This window comes from Neofelis nebulosa, chromosome 5 (genome assembly GCF_028018385.1).
Source record: "Neofelis nebulosa isolate mNeoNeb1 chromosome 5, mNeoNeb1.pri, whole genome shotgun sequence".
Taxonomy (NCBI): Eukaryota; Metazoa; Chordata; class Mammalia; order Carnivora; family Felidae; genus Neofelis; species Neofelis nebulosa.
Genome location: NC_080786.1, coordinates 72,982,220 through 72,998,849, shown reverse-complemented (window position 1 = coordinate 72,998,849; position 16,630 = coordinate 72,982,220). Strand labels below are relative to the sequence as shown.

Sequence of the window (16,630 nt, the reverse complement as noted above, 5' to 3'; positions counted from 1 at the left end):
CTATGTACATAAATTTGAAATTCAACTAATGAACATAAGTAGAATACTCAGGAAAATGTTAAATCCTATCATATTCTTTGATAGGAGATCTTGATATTGTAAAATTTTCAATATGCCCTTCTATGAGACCCCACTAAAATACTGAGAATGATGATTCCATTGGGGGAAAAGGGGCTAATATTAATAAAATTACACCAAAGTCTGTTTAAAAAAAAGAAAGAAAACACTCAAAAAGGAAATTTAAGTGGGAGTAGGAAGTAAAGATAACACACTATCCCAATCAAATATTTTAAGTTTTAAGTAATCACTACACCCAACGTGGGGCTCAAACTCATGACCAAGATCAAAAGTCAGATGTTCTGTGGACTCAGCCAGCCAGGCACCCCTATGCCTACCAAATAGTAAAGCTTATTTTAAAGCTACAATAACCAAGATAAAACACATTTTAAAGGAAAACAGATTCCAGAAACAGGTCCAAGTCACTTAGGAAATTACAAATAGAGGGAGGAATGGATTGTTTTTAAATGGTACTGGGACACCTGGATAATTATTGGAAAAAAAATGAAATAGATGTTTTCACCAAAAATAGAATTAATGGATGAAAGACCCAAAGTGTTTTAAATCAATAAAGATCCCAAACCACAAGTTACTTTTAACTTCAGAGTAAGGACGGCCTTTCTAACCAAATAAACAAAACCCAAAAGCCACAAAAAGTTTGACAAGCTTACAATACCTAAAAGCTAAAATAGGTAAACAATCATCACATGAAAAGAGAAGAGGATGGAACACAGCAGAGTTAAATTCCCAATTTATAAGTGTCAAGTGACCTAAAAGCTGAACAAAGCTAATAAGCAAAAGTAACAATGGGTATGAACTATATGAAGGAGTAATCACAGAAAAAGTTGTAATTTCAATAATATACAAATCCTCTTTAAAATCTATTTAGCAATTTTGAGGTGAGAGCTTAAATTGTCTGTGGAAAGAACAAGGTGACAGAATTATCTACCTAAAAGGCAGAAAACACTACAGCTGAAAAACAGTTTTCAACTTGATGAAGGTAGTCATGGGAGGGTGTAGGGGGTGAATCTTACTGATTAAACAGAAAAAAACATGGTATGAATTACTTCAGGAATGGGAAGAATGAAATTATAAATATAGTCCAATATCAGGACAGATGAATCAGGGACCCTGTCTGTGGAAAAGTTAACTAATAATCCTGAAGATAAAATTTCTACCAGGGCGCCTAACTGGCTCAGTAGAGCACACCTGGACCTTGGAACCTTGAGTTCAAGCCACACGTTGGGCGTAAAGTTTACCTAAAAAAAAAAAATGTATTTTTCTTTTATAGCCCATCCAGATCCTTCATTTTTGTAAAAGGGAAGCTGAAACCACATGCACACAGCCCCCAAATTCACTCCATAAGAGGCTGTAAATGCTGAATTTAAAAACTCATCTTCTAGGGGCAACTGGGTGGCTCCACATCAGGTTCGTTACTGTCAGCCTGTTAGCACAGAGCCTGCTTTAGATCCTCTGGCTCCTGTCTCTGTGCCCCCCCCCCCGGGGCTCCCCCAAAATTAAAAAAAAAAATTTTAATTCTATATTTCTGGATGCCTTTTCCAATGTGTTAAAACATCACAGCTGATGGCTTAATTATAAGCAAATCTGTGACAAAATACTGTATTTCTAAAAATTAAGTGGATTAAAAAATTATATATTAAAGGCACTGGGCTCAGTTTCTTAGATCCTTTGTTTCCTCTGTGCTAACTCTCCATTTCCCCAGCTACATCAGTAAAAGTTACTGCTGTGCATAAATATGAGAAAGGAAAAGTTGACAGCATATAAAAATTCACCTCAGGTCTTCCTCTGCCACCACCACCCCCAAAAACTACCCCCAAAAACTACCCCCATGGATTTGATGATCACTTGTTATCCCTCGATCAATTACCTACTTATTTACTGATTGTCTGGCCCCAGTCTACCTTCCTAGCTCTTCACTTCTAATTTAATCTCTCTGAAATCAGGATACATCTTAAAATTGATGGCATCTTAAGAGAACAGCAGATAGGCACATGGCAGCCAGGATATAAATGTCACTGAACACCCTCAAACTCGGTTTGCTTGCAATTTTCTGTGGCACTTGACTGCAACCTCTTGGCATTTCATTCAGCAAACCAACAAAAGCAAGGATAAAGGTTTCTTACCAGAAGGTAGTTCTGTTGACACCTTCTGATAAAATCAAGAAAACACCAGCACCAAAACTTACAGAGTGGATGAAAATTCTTGCAAGAAAACCCTGGAGTTAATACAGGAGAGTTTTGTGTTGTTTTTTTTTAATTTTTTTTTTTAACGTTTTATTTATTTTTGAGACAGAGAGAGACAGAGCATGAACGGGGGAGGGGCAGAGAGAGAGGGAGACACAGAATCGGAAGCAGGCTCCAGGCTCTGAGCCATCAGCCCAGAGCCCGACGCGGGGCTCGAACTCACGGACCGTGAGATCGTGACCTGAGCCGAAGTCGGACGTTTAACCGACTGAGCCACCCAGGCGCCCCCAGGAGAGTTCTTTTTAAAGTATGCTTGCAACATCAATGCTCTCTTTGGCACTGAGGAAGATACTGTAAGTAGAAACACAATCACCTGAATGTGAAGATACTTTAACCAATTTAATTTGCTTACTCCTTCCATTTTATGCATTCAAATGTTTAAGAAACCCTTCAGGAGCCCCTGGCCCACTCAGTCTTGAGCATGCAACTCTTTCGGGGTTGTAAGTTTGAGCTCCACGTTGAGTGCAGAGATTACTTAAAAAATAAAATACTGAAAAATAAATAAAGGGGTGCCTGGTGGCTCAGTTAAGTGTCCAACTCTTGATTTCGGCTCAGGTCATGATCTCACGCTTCCTGAGTTCAAGCCATGCACGGGGCTCTACACTGACAGTGCAGAGCCTGCTTGGAATTCTCTGCCTCTCCCCCACTCTCTCTCAAAATAAATAAACTTTAATAAATAATCTTTCAATAAACATCAACATCCACTAAGATTAACTGGCAATATTTCTTAGTGCCGCTTAGAACTGATACCACTTTAGATACAATGAAATTGTACATATCTCCCACGAACTTACCAAATCTGTGTACAGAAAAGTAATCTATTCCTTGGACTCTAAACCCCAATTTCAACTGTACAGGTCATCTCTGCTGCTGGCTCACTCTCCGACCTCAAACCAACATGTCAACAATCAGAATCATCTCTTGTCCTGCTCTGCACTCTACACGTTATGATCCATTTTACAAGGGTAAAAATAAGGCAACTGAATATAGCACACAGTATTTCTCAACCAGGGTATTAAGAGAATACATACAATCCATTCACTAAGCATTACCATGTGTGATGAACTTCTCTCCCATGCATCTAGAATGGTACAAGCTATGCACTAACCTCGGAAAAATTAAAGAAAATAGTGCTTCTATATAATTCAAATGAGAAACTCTATCAGATTATAACGGACTTAGATAATAGGTTCCCAAATACAGGTCATCATCATTCCCTAATTTTTTATGTCTCAATTTGTAAGCTGAAGGAATCAAAGCTTCTTAAATCAAGGTATTCCCACGCACTCAAAGGTGTGCCAGAAGTACTTAAAACTACTCCTCTCCCTAAAAAAATACCATCTAAAAACCTTCCTCCCAGTGCTTTTATGTCAAGTAATATTTCACATTTAAACATTTTATGTTTCTGGACTATATATTCAGGTAACAGATATAAAAAGACCTCATTAAGGAAGGGGGAAAACATTCTTGCTAAAAAGACTAGAGTGCAATGGTTTCACTGTTTTGGGTTTGTTTTTTTAAGATTTTTTAATTTCTAAGTAATCTCTACACCCAACATGGCACTTGAACTCACGACCCTGAGACCAAGAGTCCTATGCTCTTCCAACTCAGCCAGTCAGGTGCCCCCAGTGTTTTCGCTGTTAAAGACTGGGTGGCAGATACACTACTTACTATGTGATTGGTAAAACAAGAGGGCCCCAGGGCAGTAAGGTAAGGATAAGACTCCTAGGTGGCTGCATTTTTGCCACAAAACATGTCACACATCCTCCTTCAAGGACTCTTTACGGTCTTCCCAGAGCACTCCAGAAGACTTTCTGCAGCAATTCTCAGGATGTTCTATCAACCCTGAATGAGACCCAGCTCTCCTGGATGCTGGATATCCTCCTCATAATTCCCACACATGCAAAAACAAAACAAAAAACCTTTAAAACAACAGATGATTTTTTAATACATGGTACTAGCACATTTGCCTATGAATATTCAAACATAAGTCTTATAATTAAGATAAAATAAATGAAAACACCACAAAAGAATTTAGGAAATTATATGTATAAACATGACACAGGCTGTGTTTAGCCAGGACTAGAAACTCTGGTTTCTGTCGAGGAAAAAAATAGTTCAGTATGTAAAACATAAAACTTCTCTACAACCCAGAGATACCAAAAAGTCAACAAGAATTAAATGAGAAGGGGACACTCTTAACAATAAATGAATCCTAAGAGATCTCAAAAAGTGACGAAAGGCACAACAGGAATATGGGCAAACATCGAACAATTTACAGAAAAGCAGATCCAAATGGCCAACAAAACATTAAAATTCTCACATAGAAATCTGCAAATTAAAGTTCCGATATGATAATCCTTTAGGTCCAACAGAAACTGGCCAAAATTAAAGATTATAGAACCAATTTTCTGGCAACCATGTAAAGAAAAGCATTTACATTTACTGATGGAGGAAATACAAAGGGTCAAGCCCTGTGGCAAGTAATGTTAACATTTATTAAAGTTAAAAAAGCTCTCTTCCACCAACCTATCCCATTCTTCGAAACTTATCCAATGGAAACATGTGGAGTAGCAAAAATGTGAGAACAAAGTGAGTGTCTATTAACTGGGGAATGGCTGGATTTCATAATTCTTGCCATGGAACATTATATGACCATTTAAAAGTAAATTACACTCCAAGTGAAAACAGCCAAAATAGATTATCATACTTACATAGAGCAATACTAAAAAAAAAAAAACAAACAAAAAAAAAAAACCCTACATTCATGTATGGATATTTATCTATGCACCATTATAGGAGTACAGAGAAAAATCTAGTACGATACGCTCTGGTTATGCTACCTAAAATGGAGTGTGAATGAGAGGAGATTAAGTGGCAAATGGGAGCAAGGAAAAAAACTTAAAGCAAGTTCATGAATACTTAATGCATGGGTGTATAATTATACATATGTGTATGTATAAATATATCTTAAAACACTTTGTCAACCAGCACTTTTTCCATACAGCACATTTATACACTTTTTTAATTTTTCCATCTCTAGAGATGTCAATTCTGCATTCTAATTAACAAACTAGTTTGATGCTTACAACACCTAAAAGATGTGAATTGTAATTTGATTCCAGTAGCAGGCACAACCATTCAAGACTGATACTGCAATCAAATTTAACTTCAAACAGTATTTTTTTGAAGGGGCGCCGGGGTGACTCATTTGGTTAAGTGCCCGACTTCAGCTCAGGTCATAACCTCACAGTTCGAGGGTTCAAGCCCCACATCAGGCTCTGTGCTGACAGCTGAGAGCCTGGAGCTTGCTTCAGATTCTGTGTCTCCCTCTCTCTCTCTGCCCCTCCCTGGCTCTCACTCTCTCTCTCTCTCAAAATTAAACATTAAAAAAAAAAAGTTTTTTTTTTAAACCTACATAACTAAATCTAGAAATGGACATCATTTCAAATCAATGGACACATGTTCCACAGATAAAAGTCTGCAAATTTACTAAATACGTTATACATGAAATTATTGGATAATGGGGTAAATTTTACCATGGAAAAAATTATTTCAGGTAAACCTCCAGCATTCCTTAGTATTGAGCACTTAAGAGTTCTGAATAAAAAAAAAAAAAAAAAAGAAAATGACAATGAGGCACCTGGGTGGCTCAATGACTTTGGCTCAGGTTGCAATGTCGTGGTTTCTGAGTTCGAGCCCCATGTTGGGTTCTGTGCTGGCGGCTTGGAGCCTGGAACCTGCTTTGGATTCTGTATCTCCCTCTCTATCTGCCCGTCCTCTATTCATGCTCTGTCTCCCTCTCTCAAAAATAAACATTAAAAAAATAAATAAATAAATAAAATAAATCTTAAAAAAAATAAAAATAAATTTTAAAAAATGACAATATGAGAATTTCCTAAGGATGTATAAATACCTACTAATGCTTACATACCACAATGTTCTTGGATTGTTAATTTCACAAATTTATAATACCCAACAGTTCTCCTTGAAAATGGAATTACTTGAGGCACCTGGGTGGCTCAGTTAAGCATCCGACTTCGGCTCCAGTCACAATCTCATGATTTGTGAGTTCGAGTCCAGCACCGGGCTCTGTGCTGACAGCTCAGAGCCTGCAGCCTGCATCGGATTATGTGTCTCCTCTCTCTGCCCCTCCCCAACTTGGGCTCTGTCTCTCTAGGTCTCTCAAAAAATAAATAAATGAAAAAAAAAATAAAAAAAGAAAAGAAAATGGAATCACTTACTGGTTCCACATGGCCACCCAAAACTATTGTGACCTTTCCAGTTGCAAAGAGTTGAAGTTCCCTATAGTTCTATGCATCCATAAAATTCAGTGATAACATCAGAACTCAACAAGGATCAATATGTAAGCCTTAAAAAAGTTTAATATTCAGAGCGCTTGGGTGGCTCAGTCGGTTGAGCGTCCGACTTCGGCCCGAGTCACGATCTCGCAGTCCGTGAGTTCGAGCCCCGCTTGAGGCTCTGGGCTGATGGCTCAGAGCCTGGAGCCTGCTTCCGATTCTGTCTCCCTCTCTCTCTGCCCCTCCCCCGTTCATGCTCGGTCTGTCTCAAAAATAAACGTTAAAAAAAAAAAAAAAAAAGTTTAATATTCAAGTAATCCCTACACCCAACATGGGGCTTTAACTCAAGACCCTGATATCAAGAATTGCATGCTCTTCAAAGCTAACCAGATGCCTCCCCCCCAAAAAATTTTAAATTGAATGAATCAAAATCAGAAATGATGAAGTCAATTTTGTGTATATGCTATTATATTGCCTAAGTTTAAAAACAAATCAAAGAATGTCTTGAAGCCAAGAATGACTGAATCACTTGTTCATTCAACAAACACATAAGGAAGGTCTACTATGTACTAAATACACATTCTCAAGTCACTGGAAAATTTAAGACTTGAAAATATCCTACCACCTGAAAAACTATAAAAGCAAAAGGTTACAAAACAGGAAAGAAAGAAAGAAAAGTTTTACTATTATTAATTAGCTAGTGTTAAGAAAGGTGGAGATACAGAAGCCTGAGAGAAATTCTTGACCCTGAAGAGATCACAAGGAATGCATGTGCTTCTGCCAACAATAACTACAAACTTCATAAGTTATTACTGAGGGAGACTGCTACTCATTCTCCCAAAAAGGCTAAGCAAAAAATGCTGGGGCTTAGAGTAAAGGAGACAAGTTAAAACAACTGATAATTAACTGAGATTTAATGTTGGCCAAATTTTGCCACAGCTTTCAGCATCTTTTAATATAAGCACAAATAAAATAATTCTACGTTTTTTTAATTTTTTTTTAATGTTTATTTATTTTTGAGACAGAGAGAGTGCGAGCAGGGGAGGGACAGAGAAGGAGGGAGACAAAGAATCTGAAGCAGGCTCCAGGTTCTGAGCTATCAGCACAGAGCCAGAGGTGGGGCTTGAACCCACGAACCATGAGTTCATGACCTGAGCTGAAGTTGGAGGCTTAACCTACTGAGCCACCCAGGCGCCCCAAAGAATTATACATTTAAATATACACATTCAGACCCCTAAGAATTGTACATTTAAATATACACATTCAGAACAACAAAGCAACCCTTTGTGTGGCTTCATTTTGTTTTGCTCAAGGTATTTAAGACTTGGTACTAGGAAATTTAACAGGGCTATCAAAAATCTCTTATTATTGGCTAAACATCCACCAAAGAATGTTCTGAAGCCTTTTAATATTCAACACTATGTGGCCAGATTACCCAGAGGTGCCACGTCATAAGAAAATTTGAATGTGAATAAGAAAATGTGAATAGTAAGTTTCATGCAGTTGGCCCTTGAACCACCAAGAGATAGGGGTACCCACCATGTGTATTATGATTCCCCCAAACTTAATACTAATAGACTACTATTGACCAGAAGCTTTACCAATTAGTCTATTAACACGTTTTATATGTTATATATACTCTTGTTACAGTAAAGCTAGAGAAAAATGTTAAGAAAATCACAACAAAAATATTTACATATGTAAGAGGACACACATAGTTCAAACCCATGTTGTTAAAAGGTCAACTTTATATGCATATAGGAAGCATTTCAAATATTTCCCAAGATACTTCATACAAGGAATAATGTAAAGCCAGGAGAGGACAGTATATTTAAATCATAACTGTTTAGCATAAATTATAATCTGAGGCAAATATCTAAAGATTCTAGTAACCATACTAAAGTTTAAAAAAAAAAAAAAACAGGCAAAATTAACTTCAAATTTACCCCAATATATCCAAAATACTATTTTAACATGTAATCAAGATTCTAAAATTATGATGTCCTACCTTCTTTTTTTCATACTAACTCTTTGAAATTCAATATAGATTTTACAATTAAAGCACATCTCAATTCGCACTAACATACTTCAGCCCTGTGGCTTATGGCTATCATATTGGAAAGAAATTTTTGTAATGTGAAGGCACAGATCAAATCATTTCTCCAGGAATCCTCTCAATTAGTTCTGGACTCCAACTGTATTAATATGTATTAATAGCTTGTTAGTAACTGTATCTAATTAATAATAGTTTCTTAAGCTATATATTTGTACTTTTAAAAAAAATCACACTTTGAGGCAGAAAAGAAAGGCCCTGGCAGGCCAACAGGCTCAAAGAAGATGAAGAGGAAGAAAATGAAGATGAAGAGGGAAAAAAAAGAATAACTGGCTATCCTGTAACGATGTGTGTAGAGTGGGTGTGTACTCAGCCGACTGTTCTAAGAATGTGAACTCAAGTGCAGCTCAATAAAAGCTGTACAGATTGTTATAGAGCTGATAACATTCTTTGTAGAGAAAATACTTTTTAAAATGCAGGTTGTAGCTTTTTGAAGGGCTACTACAGTTAAATTTTTAAAGCTCCTGATGGTGAATGTTTCTAATTTATTAACTTGTGTACTGTAGAACAGCAAACTTGTAGAAATTAACATCCATAGTAAATTCTGGGGTTTTTTTTTTTAATGTTACATTTTGGGGTTTTTTAATGTGTGATAAAATTATGTGTATTTTTAAAAATCACACTTTAGTGAAGTCTGAAAGACCAGTGGGAACCATGAATCAGTCTATTAATTTTATGGACCTGGATTCACTTGGTCTCATTTCCTCAGGTGTTTATAACATTATCTCCCCTTCACTGTGATTGAGAAGACTAAATGAAATAAGTTCATGAAAAGTACCTGTGCAGTCTGATGGATAGCCTGGGTGCCAATAAACAGTAGCTTTGTTAGGAGCTAAATGAGACCTAAATGAACCTAGCAGAGACCACTTGATAAACTGTTAAATCTAACTGCCTAATACTGCAGATGAAAGAAAGAAAAAAGGTCTTACAACCACCTAGTACAAGAAGTGGAGTCACTCATGGAACAAATATTGCTCTTCTCACTATTTTAAAAAAAGAGGGCAGCTCCTGGGTGGCTCAGTAGGTTAAGCATCCAACTCTTGATTTAGGCTCAGGTCATGAGCTCACGGTTGAAGAGATCTAGCCCCACACTGAGCTCTGCACTGGCAGTGTGGAGGCTGCTTGAGGTTCTTTCTACCCCCCCCCTTCCCCCACTGGAGTTCTCTCAAAATAAACATACATTTAAAAAATGGGGGGGGGGAGGGGGGGCCACACCTGGGTGGTCTCTGACTTCAGCCCAGGTCACTATCTCAAGGTTTGTGAGTTCAAGCTCACAAACTTGGGATTCTCTCAACCCCCCTGCCCCTCCCTCACTCGTGGGCTAGCATACTCTCTGAGATCTCAAGATAAACTTAAAAAAAAAAAAAAAAAAAAAAAAGCTAGTTTGGGACACCTGGCTGGCTCCACCAGAAGAGCATGGTGATCTCAGGGTCAGGAGTTTGAGCCCAACAATAGGTGTAAAGATTGCTTATAAAAAAATAGTACAATTTTTTTAAAATGAGCCACATGGGTGGCTCAGTTGGTTGAATATCTGACTCTTGATTTGGGCTCAGATCTTATGTCCTGGGGTCGTGGGATCAAACTCCACGTGGGGCTCCAAGCTGAGCATGGAGCCTGCTTGGGATGTTCTCTCTCCCTTTCTGCCCCCTCCCCCCCACCCATGCATACACACTCTAAAATAATAAACATAAAAATTTTAAAAAACTAGTTTGCTACATGCTTAACACTGTGGTAAAACCTCACTTCTCGAATTATCAAGTGTCTGCCTTGTCTAATTAAAATACATTATAAGCTCACTACCCTGAGATTTCCTTTGAAGATCCTCTAATGTCACACTAAACTAGGCACTGGAAGTGAGAAGCCCTAGATTTAAATCTCTTTTCGGCTACAGTGTAGTCTCAGACAAAGTTATGGGTTATTGTCAGTTTCCTAATATATAAAATGGGAATAAAAACACATGCCTCATGGAGCCTTTGAGACAAAAAAAAAAAAATCAGAAAATACATATAAGCTTCATAGACTATCCAGCAAATAACAGGCACTTATAGTAAACTATTATTTAAAATAACCCACACAAGAATCTGATGTTACAGAAAATGTACAGGTGCATGAAAACATGGAAAAGAATATGTTTTCTCTTAATACATAAAGCCAAGGCCTTGATGATTTATGTCTAGGTAGATAAAATTTTTTCATTTTTTGCTTTTCTGTTTTCAGGTTTTTTATACTTACATGCTACTTTTTTTATGTTTATTTTTGAGAGAGAGAGAGAGGGAGGGAGGGAGGGAGAGACACACAGGAAGAGAAAGAAAGGGAAAGAATCCCAAGCCGACTCTGCGCTGTCCAAGCAGAGCTCCACTCAGGGCTCAAACTCACAACAGGGAGATCAGATCATGACCTGAGCTGAAATCAAGAGTCAGCCACTTAACCAGCTGAGCCACCAAGGCACCCCTACATACTGCTTTTATCAAAACTTTACAGACAGCATTTAAGTTTAATTTTTAAAAATTAAGTGGCCTTTCCAGTTAAATCTTAGTTCTTTTACATTTTAATAAAAAGACATTTTTTTTTAACGTTTATTTATGAGACAGGGAGAGACAGAGCATGAACGGGGGAGGGTCAGAGAGAGAGGGAGACACAGAATCTGAAACAGGCTCCAGGCTCTGAGCTGTCAGCACAGAGCCCGATGCGGGGCTCGAACCCACAGACCATAAGATCATGACCTGAGCCGAAGTCGGACGCTTAAACCGACTGAGTCACCCAGGCGCCCCTAAAAAGACATTTTAAAACATTTAAAACAACTAGGACAATCTTTGGAATTTCCACATCTGTGTAGATACCCCATTTGTACATGTATTAAATTTAATAATAAAAAAAGGTACAACTAAAAATCTTTAAAATATCTGGAAATGTAGGGTTTTAATTTAACAGTTTCCTTAATATTAATCAGCCACCAGGAAGCCTGAGTGGCTCAGTGGGTTAGCATGTGACTCTTGATTGATTTCAACTCAAGTCATGATCTCAGTTTGTGAGATTGAGCCCCAAACTGGGCTCTGTGCTGTCAGCACAGAGCTTGCTTGGGATGCGCTCTCTCCCCCTCTCCCTCAAATATAAATGAACTTCAAAAAAAAAAAGAAAAAAAGAAAAAAAGAAAAAAAAAAGTAGCCACCATCTTTTCCCAAATTATTAATCTGCACAAAGAAATCAATATGCTAAACTAACTTTGAAAGATCAGTACACTCCCAGAAAACTCCTTTACTAAAGTTCTATAGGTTTTACAACATTTATTAATGTTAATAAACCTATTGCCTAATTTACTCTCTCAAACTTCATTTTAATATTAAGGTAAAGTAATGGGAAATTTTGGAAACACTGCATTGCTTTGAAATTTGTAGTCAAGGAATCCCTGGGTGGCTCAGACCGTTGAGCGACTGACTCTTGGTTTTAGCTCAGGTCATATATCTCGAGGTTCAGGAGTTTGGGCCCTGCATCAGGCTCAGTGCTGACAGTGAGGAGCCTGCTTGGGATTCTCTCTCCCTCTCTTCTGCCCCTCCCCACCGCTCTCAAAATAAATAAACTTAAAATTAAAAAACAAAATGAAATTTGGAGTTAATTAGTAAAAGCAGAAATCGTAGAGCTCTGAAAGTAATTCTTTTACAAAGAAGGCCTGAAATTTCATTCAGCCATCTTAGAGATTACATATTTGCTTGGAACACCATGGAAACTTTCCTTTACATCAGCTAGGAATTGAGGGGTTACTTGCAACTTCCATTTAAATGATATTCTGCCCATGGCTATGCAAGTTGCAATGCAATTACAAAGCCCATTTATATAATAAATCAGTTAAAAAGCATTTTAATGACTCCAAATGGGCATAAGGGGTTTTTTTTGGATGGTAATAGAAATGTTCTAAAGTAAGGTTGTGATAAGGTTTACACAACTCTATAAATACGCTAACAATCATAAAATGTAAATTCTATCTTAAATATTTTTTTAGAAAAGCTCCTTAAATGGCCAGTAGTATAAACCCTAAGATGTCTCACTCTAGGTAGAAAAAGCTATAAACACTAATTTTTATATAAAATTATATCCCCTATCAGGTACTTAATTAACATATTTCCCATTACTGTATCAAGATTTTTATCTCTTTAACAACTATAGATCCACTTGTCGTTAAAAAAAAAAAAAGGCAAGATGCAAAACATATTACGTGTTTTGTTTTTTGGGGTTTTTACCGAAGAAAAAAATGATCCTAATTTTAGGTCACATCTTCAGCTTTTCACTGATTCCAATTAACTTGTAAAATGCAGTTTCAGTTCCACCAGAAAATTTGTAATAAAGGTCTACAGAACACTGCCTCAAGGAATGGTGACACTGGCTACTAAACCCAGGACTCTGAAATTCTTCTACTGAGATTTACAACATTCACAGCTGTGTGTGTATATGGGGGGAAGGGAAAAAAAGGAAAATCAGAATCACCTGCACACTGAAAAAGAAAAAAAACAACACTATGAAACAATAAACTAAAATGTTAACAGTTGTTATCCCAAGGCAACTTTTGTTTTGAAAATGCCCTCACTGACCACTATTATTGTTTAAATTAAGAAATTTTACTTAAAATTAAACTGCTGCTATGCTAAATATAAGAAACCAGACTCAAAATACTAATCAGCATAGTGTATGAATCTATTTATAGGACATTCTGGAAAAGGCAAAACTATGAAGACAGGAAAACCCCCTTGGATCTGAGGGTGAGAAGACAGGATGATTACAAAGAGGCATAAGGAAGACTGGGGGGCACAGTGGAACTCTTCTTTCTCTTCAATGCTGATGGTGGTTACACAACATTTTACCAAAGCTCATGTAATTGTGTACCAGAATAGGTGAATTTTACCACATGCAAATTAACCTAAAAACTCATATACTTAAAAATACTATTGCTTGTGCCATAAATCAATTTTTCCCCAAGTAGGCAATTCTGTGGATTAAAAAAATTGGTAATCTGAACTACTTCAGACCCTTCATTTTACACAAAAGAAAACGGACTCGAGATTTATTCAAGAGTCCACTGGCAGATAATGGTAAACTGAAGTAGAGACCTAGAATTCCCATTTATTTAACTTCAAATCCAGGGCTCCTTCCACTTCACCATTTCCACTCTTTTCAGAGTTCTAAAGATCTCAGTTTCCACAAAGTACAAGTGGATTATGACAGGACATAAAATTCTGTATGTTCAAGTGCAATTATTTTGGTACAATGTGGCTAGGATCTTTCCCAACCTCTGCAAAAGAACCACCTTTATTTATGAAGTAAAAATAAGTAATGGACTCAAAATCTAAGTAGAATCAAGTAGATTTGTTGAGTATGAGTAAGAATCCACAATACTTTAGAGTTCCAAAATGGGAATATTGTGAATTTAATTTTTAAAAAACTATGAAAAACCCAAGACTGTAAAAAACAATCTTTAAAGTTTTAGTAAACTGATGACCTTACATAATGAATCTTACAAAATAAAAATAAGAAATGAAAAACAGCTTATTTAGCAACCAACACAGTACTTTGGCTAAACAAGAAATGTTCTACCATCTACATGCTGCGACATGATTTAAGACAAAAAATCTTTTTTTATTTTCAATTTGCCAAGAGGAAAGAAAAGTATACCTCCATTACACAATTGTATCACCAAAGAGTAGGAATCTGAAACTTTTCCGGGGGGGGGGGGGGGGGGGGCAAAAAACGATGAACCTTACCTACCCTTAACAGAAGTATGGCAAGCCCATTCTTTGTGCACTGTGCCACAACTGTATTGTATCTAGGGTCTGAGAAGGCAACCACTAGATTTCAATAACAGAAGTCAATGAAATATCTACTCAAATTTCACTTGGGTCTTGTCTGACACCAAGTTTTAAATCTTAATTGCTAATACATCTAGTCAAGCAAAAAGACTCCTTTCCACCAGGCAGTCAGTTTTCACTTCATGTTGACCACCTAAGGCGACTTAAACTTGTAAAAAGCTTAGGGAGATCCTTTAGACGCCAACTGCGATTCCCCACCATGCTACTACCACGTGACAGTTAAACCAAATCCACACAGCTTATCAGTAAACTACAAAAGGAAAACAACGCTGAAATAGGAAATTACGACCATCAAGTAAAACAAAATCCTGTGGGTTGAAAGGTACGCCGAAATGAAACCCTGGGAGAATGCATTCTGCGTACGCACAATACTCCTGTTTTAGGAGAAGGCCCTTCATAAAAATAGCCAGGACTCTCAAACATTTGAGATCCTGGCTTAGTGAGCTTGACTGACAGACAACAGCTGGGGAGATTTTGTATTGATCTCGAAACACTGTGGTGGTATACTTTTGGAGAAAGAATCGGGACAAGGGACCTTTATATTGGCAGAACTAAATTGTAAGGATTTCATTTTCAGTTATGTGACCCCTGCACTGGAAGCCCCCACTAAATTCCTCTACTCTCGAATTCCTCTTCTGTTTTCCAGCCCGATCCCGTAATGCATCTCCCGGTGCAAACAAACAAAAAACCTCGTGGGGAAGGAAAAAAAATCAACACTTCTTTCCAACACTGGGCAATATAAAGAAACTAGTCACCTCCCCACCCGTCTCCCTTATCGATTTCATTTTTTAAATCTTGCTTTAAAGCCTATAACTCTAACCTTTTCTTCCGTAATAGAGGGGCTAAGGCGCCGCCCAAATTCCCAGGCCGCAAAAATATTTCAACCCGCCACATTAAAAGGTTTTCCTGTTTTCCCTTCGATCCTAACCCTCAATTCGGTACCCGCTTCCCAATCAGACACTGAAGTTTATTAGCCCAAAACCCTAAAACAAAGGTGAATTCTTAAGATTCCGCGACGCACCCCCCCCCCAAAGGGGTGGGGAGGGGTCGGAGCAGCGGGCCGACGCGCTCCCGCTCGGCTCAGTCCGAGGGGCGGGGGAGCTGCTGTGACCACACAATCCCACCACCTCCTTTCACGACTCCCCAACCTCCCGGCGCTCAGGCCTACTCCCGGGAAGCTCCCCGCCGCCGAGCAGCGACTGGGCTTCTCTTCACTGGCCAGCCAAGGACTGCACTAGCATCCAAGAAAAAGGTCCATAAGTAGAAAAACACAAGAGGTGTCCGACGTGTTGTTTCAAAACATAACGGAGCCCGGGCCCCCGAGACCGTTAAACCGCGGGTGGAGGGGGGAGAAGCGAGGAAACCAGGAGCCTCGGGCTTCGGCCTGGCCGTCCTTTGCGACCCCAAAGCTCACTCTCCAGGACCACCAGCATTCTCCCAAACCTGACTTAACCCCCACAACACCCGACAAAGCGGCAAAAGGGTCGGTACCTTGTAGAAAGCCCCGTTGGAGCCACGAACCTCCACCGTCAGCTCCGCCATGTTGGAACCGCAAAGGCCGCTGGGAAGAGATTCTAGAAACTTTCCAACCAGAGGGGAGGAGGGGGGAGGGGCATAAAGGAGGCGGGGGGAGGGGCGGGGAAAACACGGCGGGGACTGGGATCCCCCGCCCCACACCCCTGGGGTCTCACAGCAACGACCCCGACTCTCCCAGTGAGATCCCTCGCTTTCTTACATCACTCGTCCTGGGCTCCGCCCGCCGCCGCCCACGCCCCCGTTCGCCTCCCGACACAATCGCCCGACCTTTGCTGACCCGCCCCTACATCCCCGCCCTCCAGTGCCCGCGGCTTGCCCGCTCCGGCCAGTGGGTGCCTCCAGCTGCCCAGGCGTGAGCTTCCCTGACGCCGCCTGCCCCACGCATCTGCTTTCCTTGGGGCTCGGGCATTCTGCCCTAAACTTCTTGCAAGTGCTGGTAGCCCTGGAGTAGCTTCCTCACCTACGGAAGGGCAACTTTGGGGGCTCCAATTGTCCACTGGCACA

The 16,630-nt window shown here is 39.1% G+C and overlaps 1 protein-coding gene across 5 annotated transcripts in view; it reads right to left on the bottom strand.

The window, feature by feature from the left end:
* Positions 1 to 16,229, bottom strand: part of FXR1 (FMR1 autosomal homolog 1) — a 67,415-nt gene extending 51,186 nt beyond the window's left edge. For 2 of the 5 annotated variants that reach the window (XM_058730593.1, XM_058730598.1), the window contains exon 1: positions 16,082 to 16,225. In XM_058730593.1, the coding sequence (XP_058586576.1) occupies positions 16,082 to 16,132 (51 nt within the window). In that variant the 5' untranslated portion in view covers positions 16,133 to 16,225. Of the gene's footprint in view, positions 1 to 16,081 lie in introns of all 5 variants that reach the window. The other 3 variants (XM_058730592.1, XM_058730594.1, XM_058730596.1) reach the window with 3 other exon arrangements.
* Between the last annotated feature and the right edge of the window lie 401 nt (positions 16,230 to 16,630).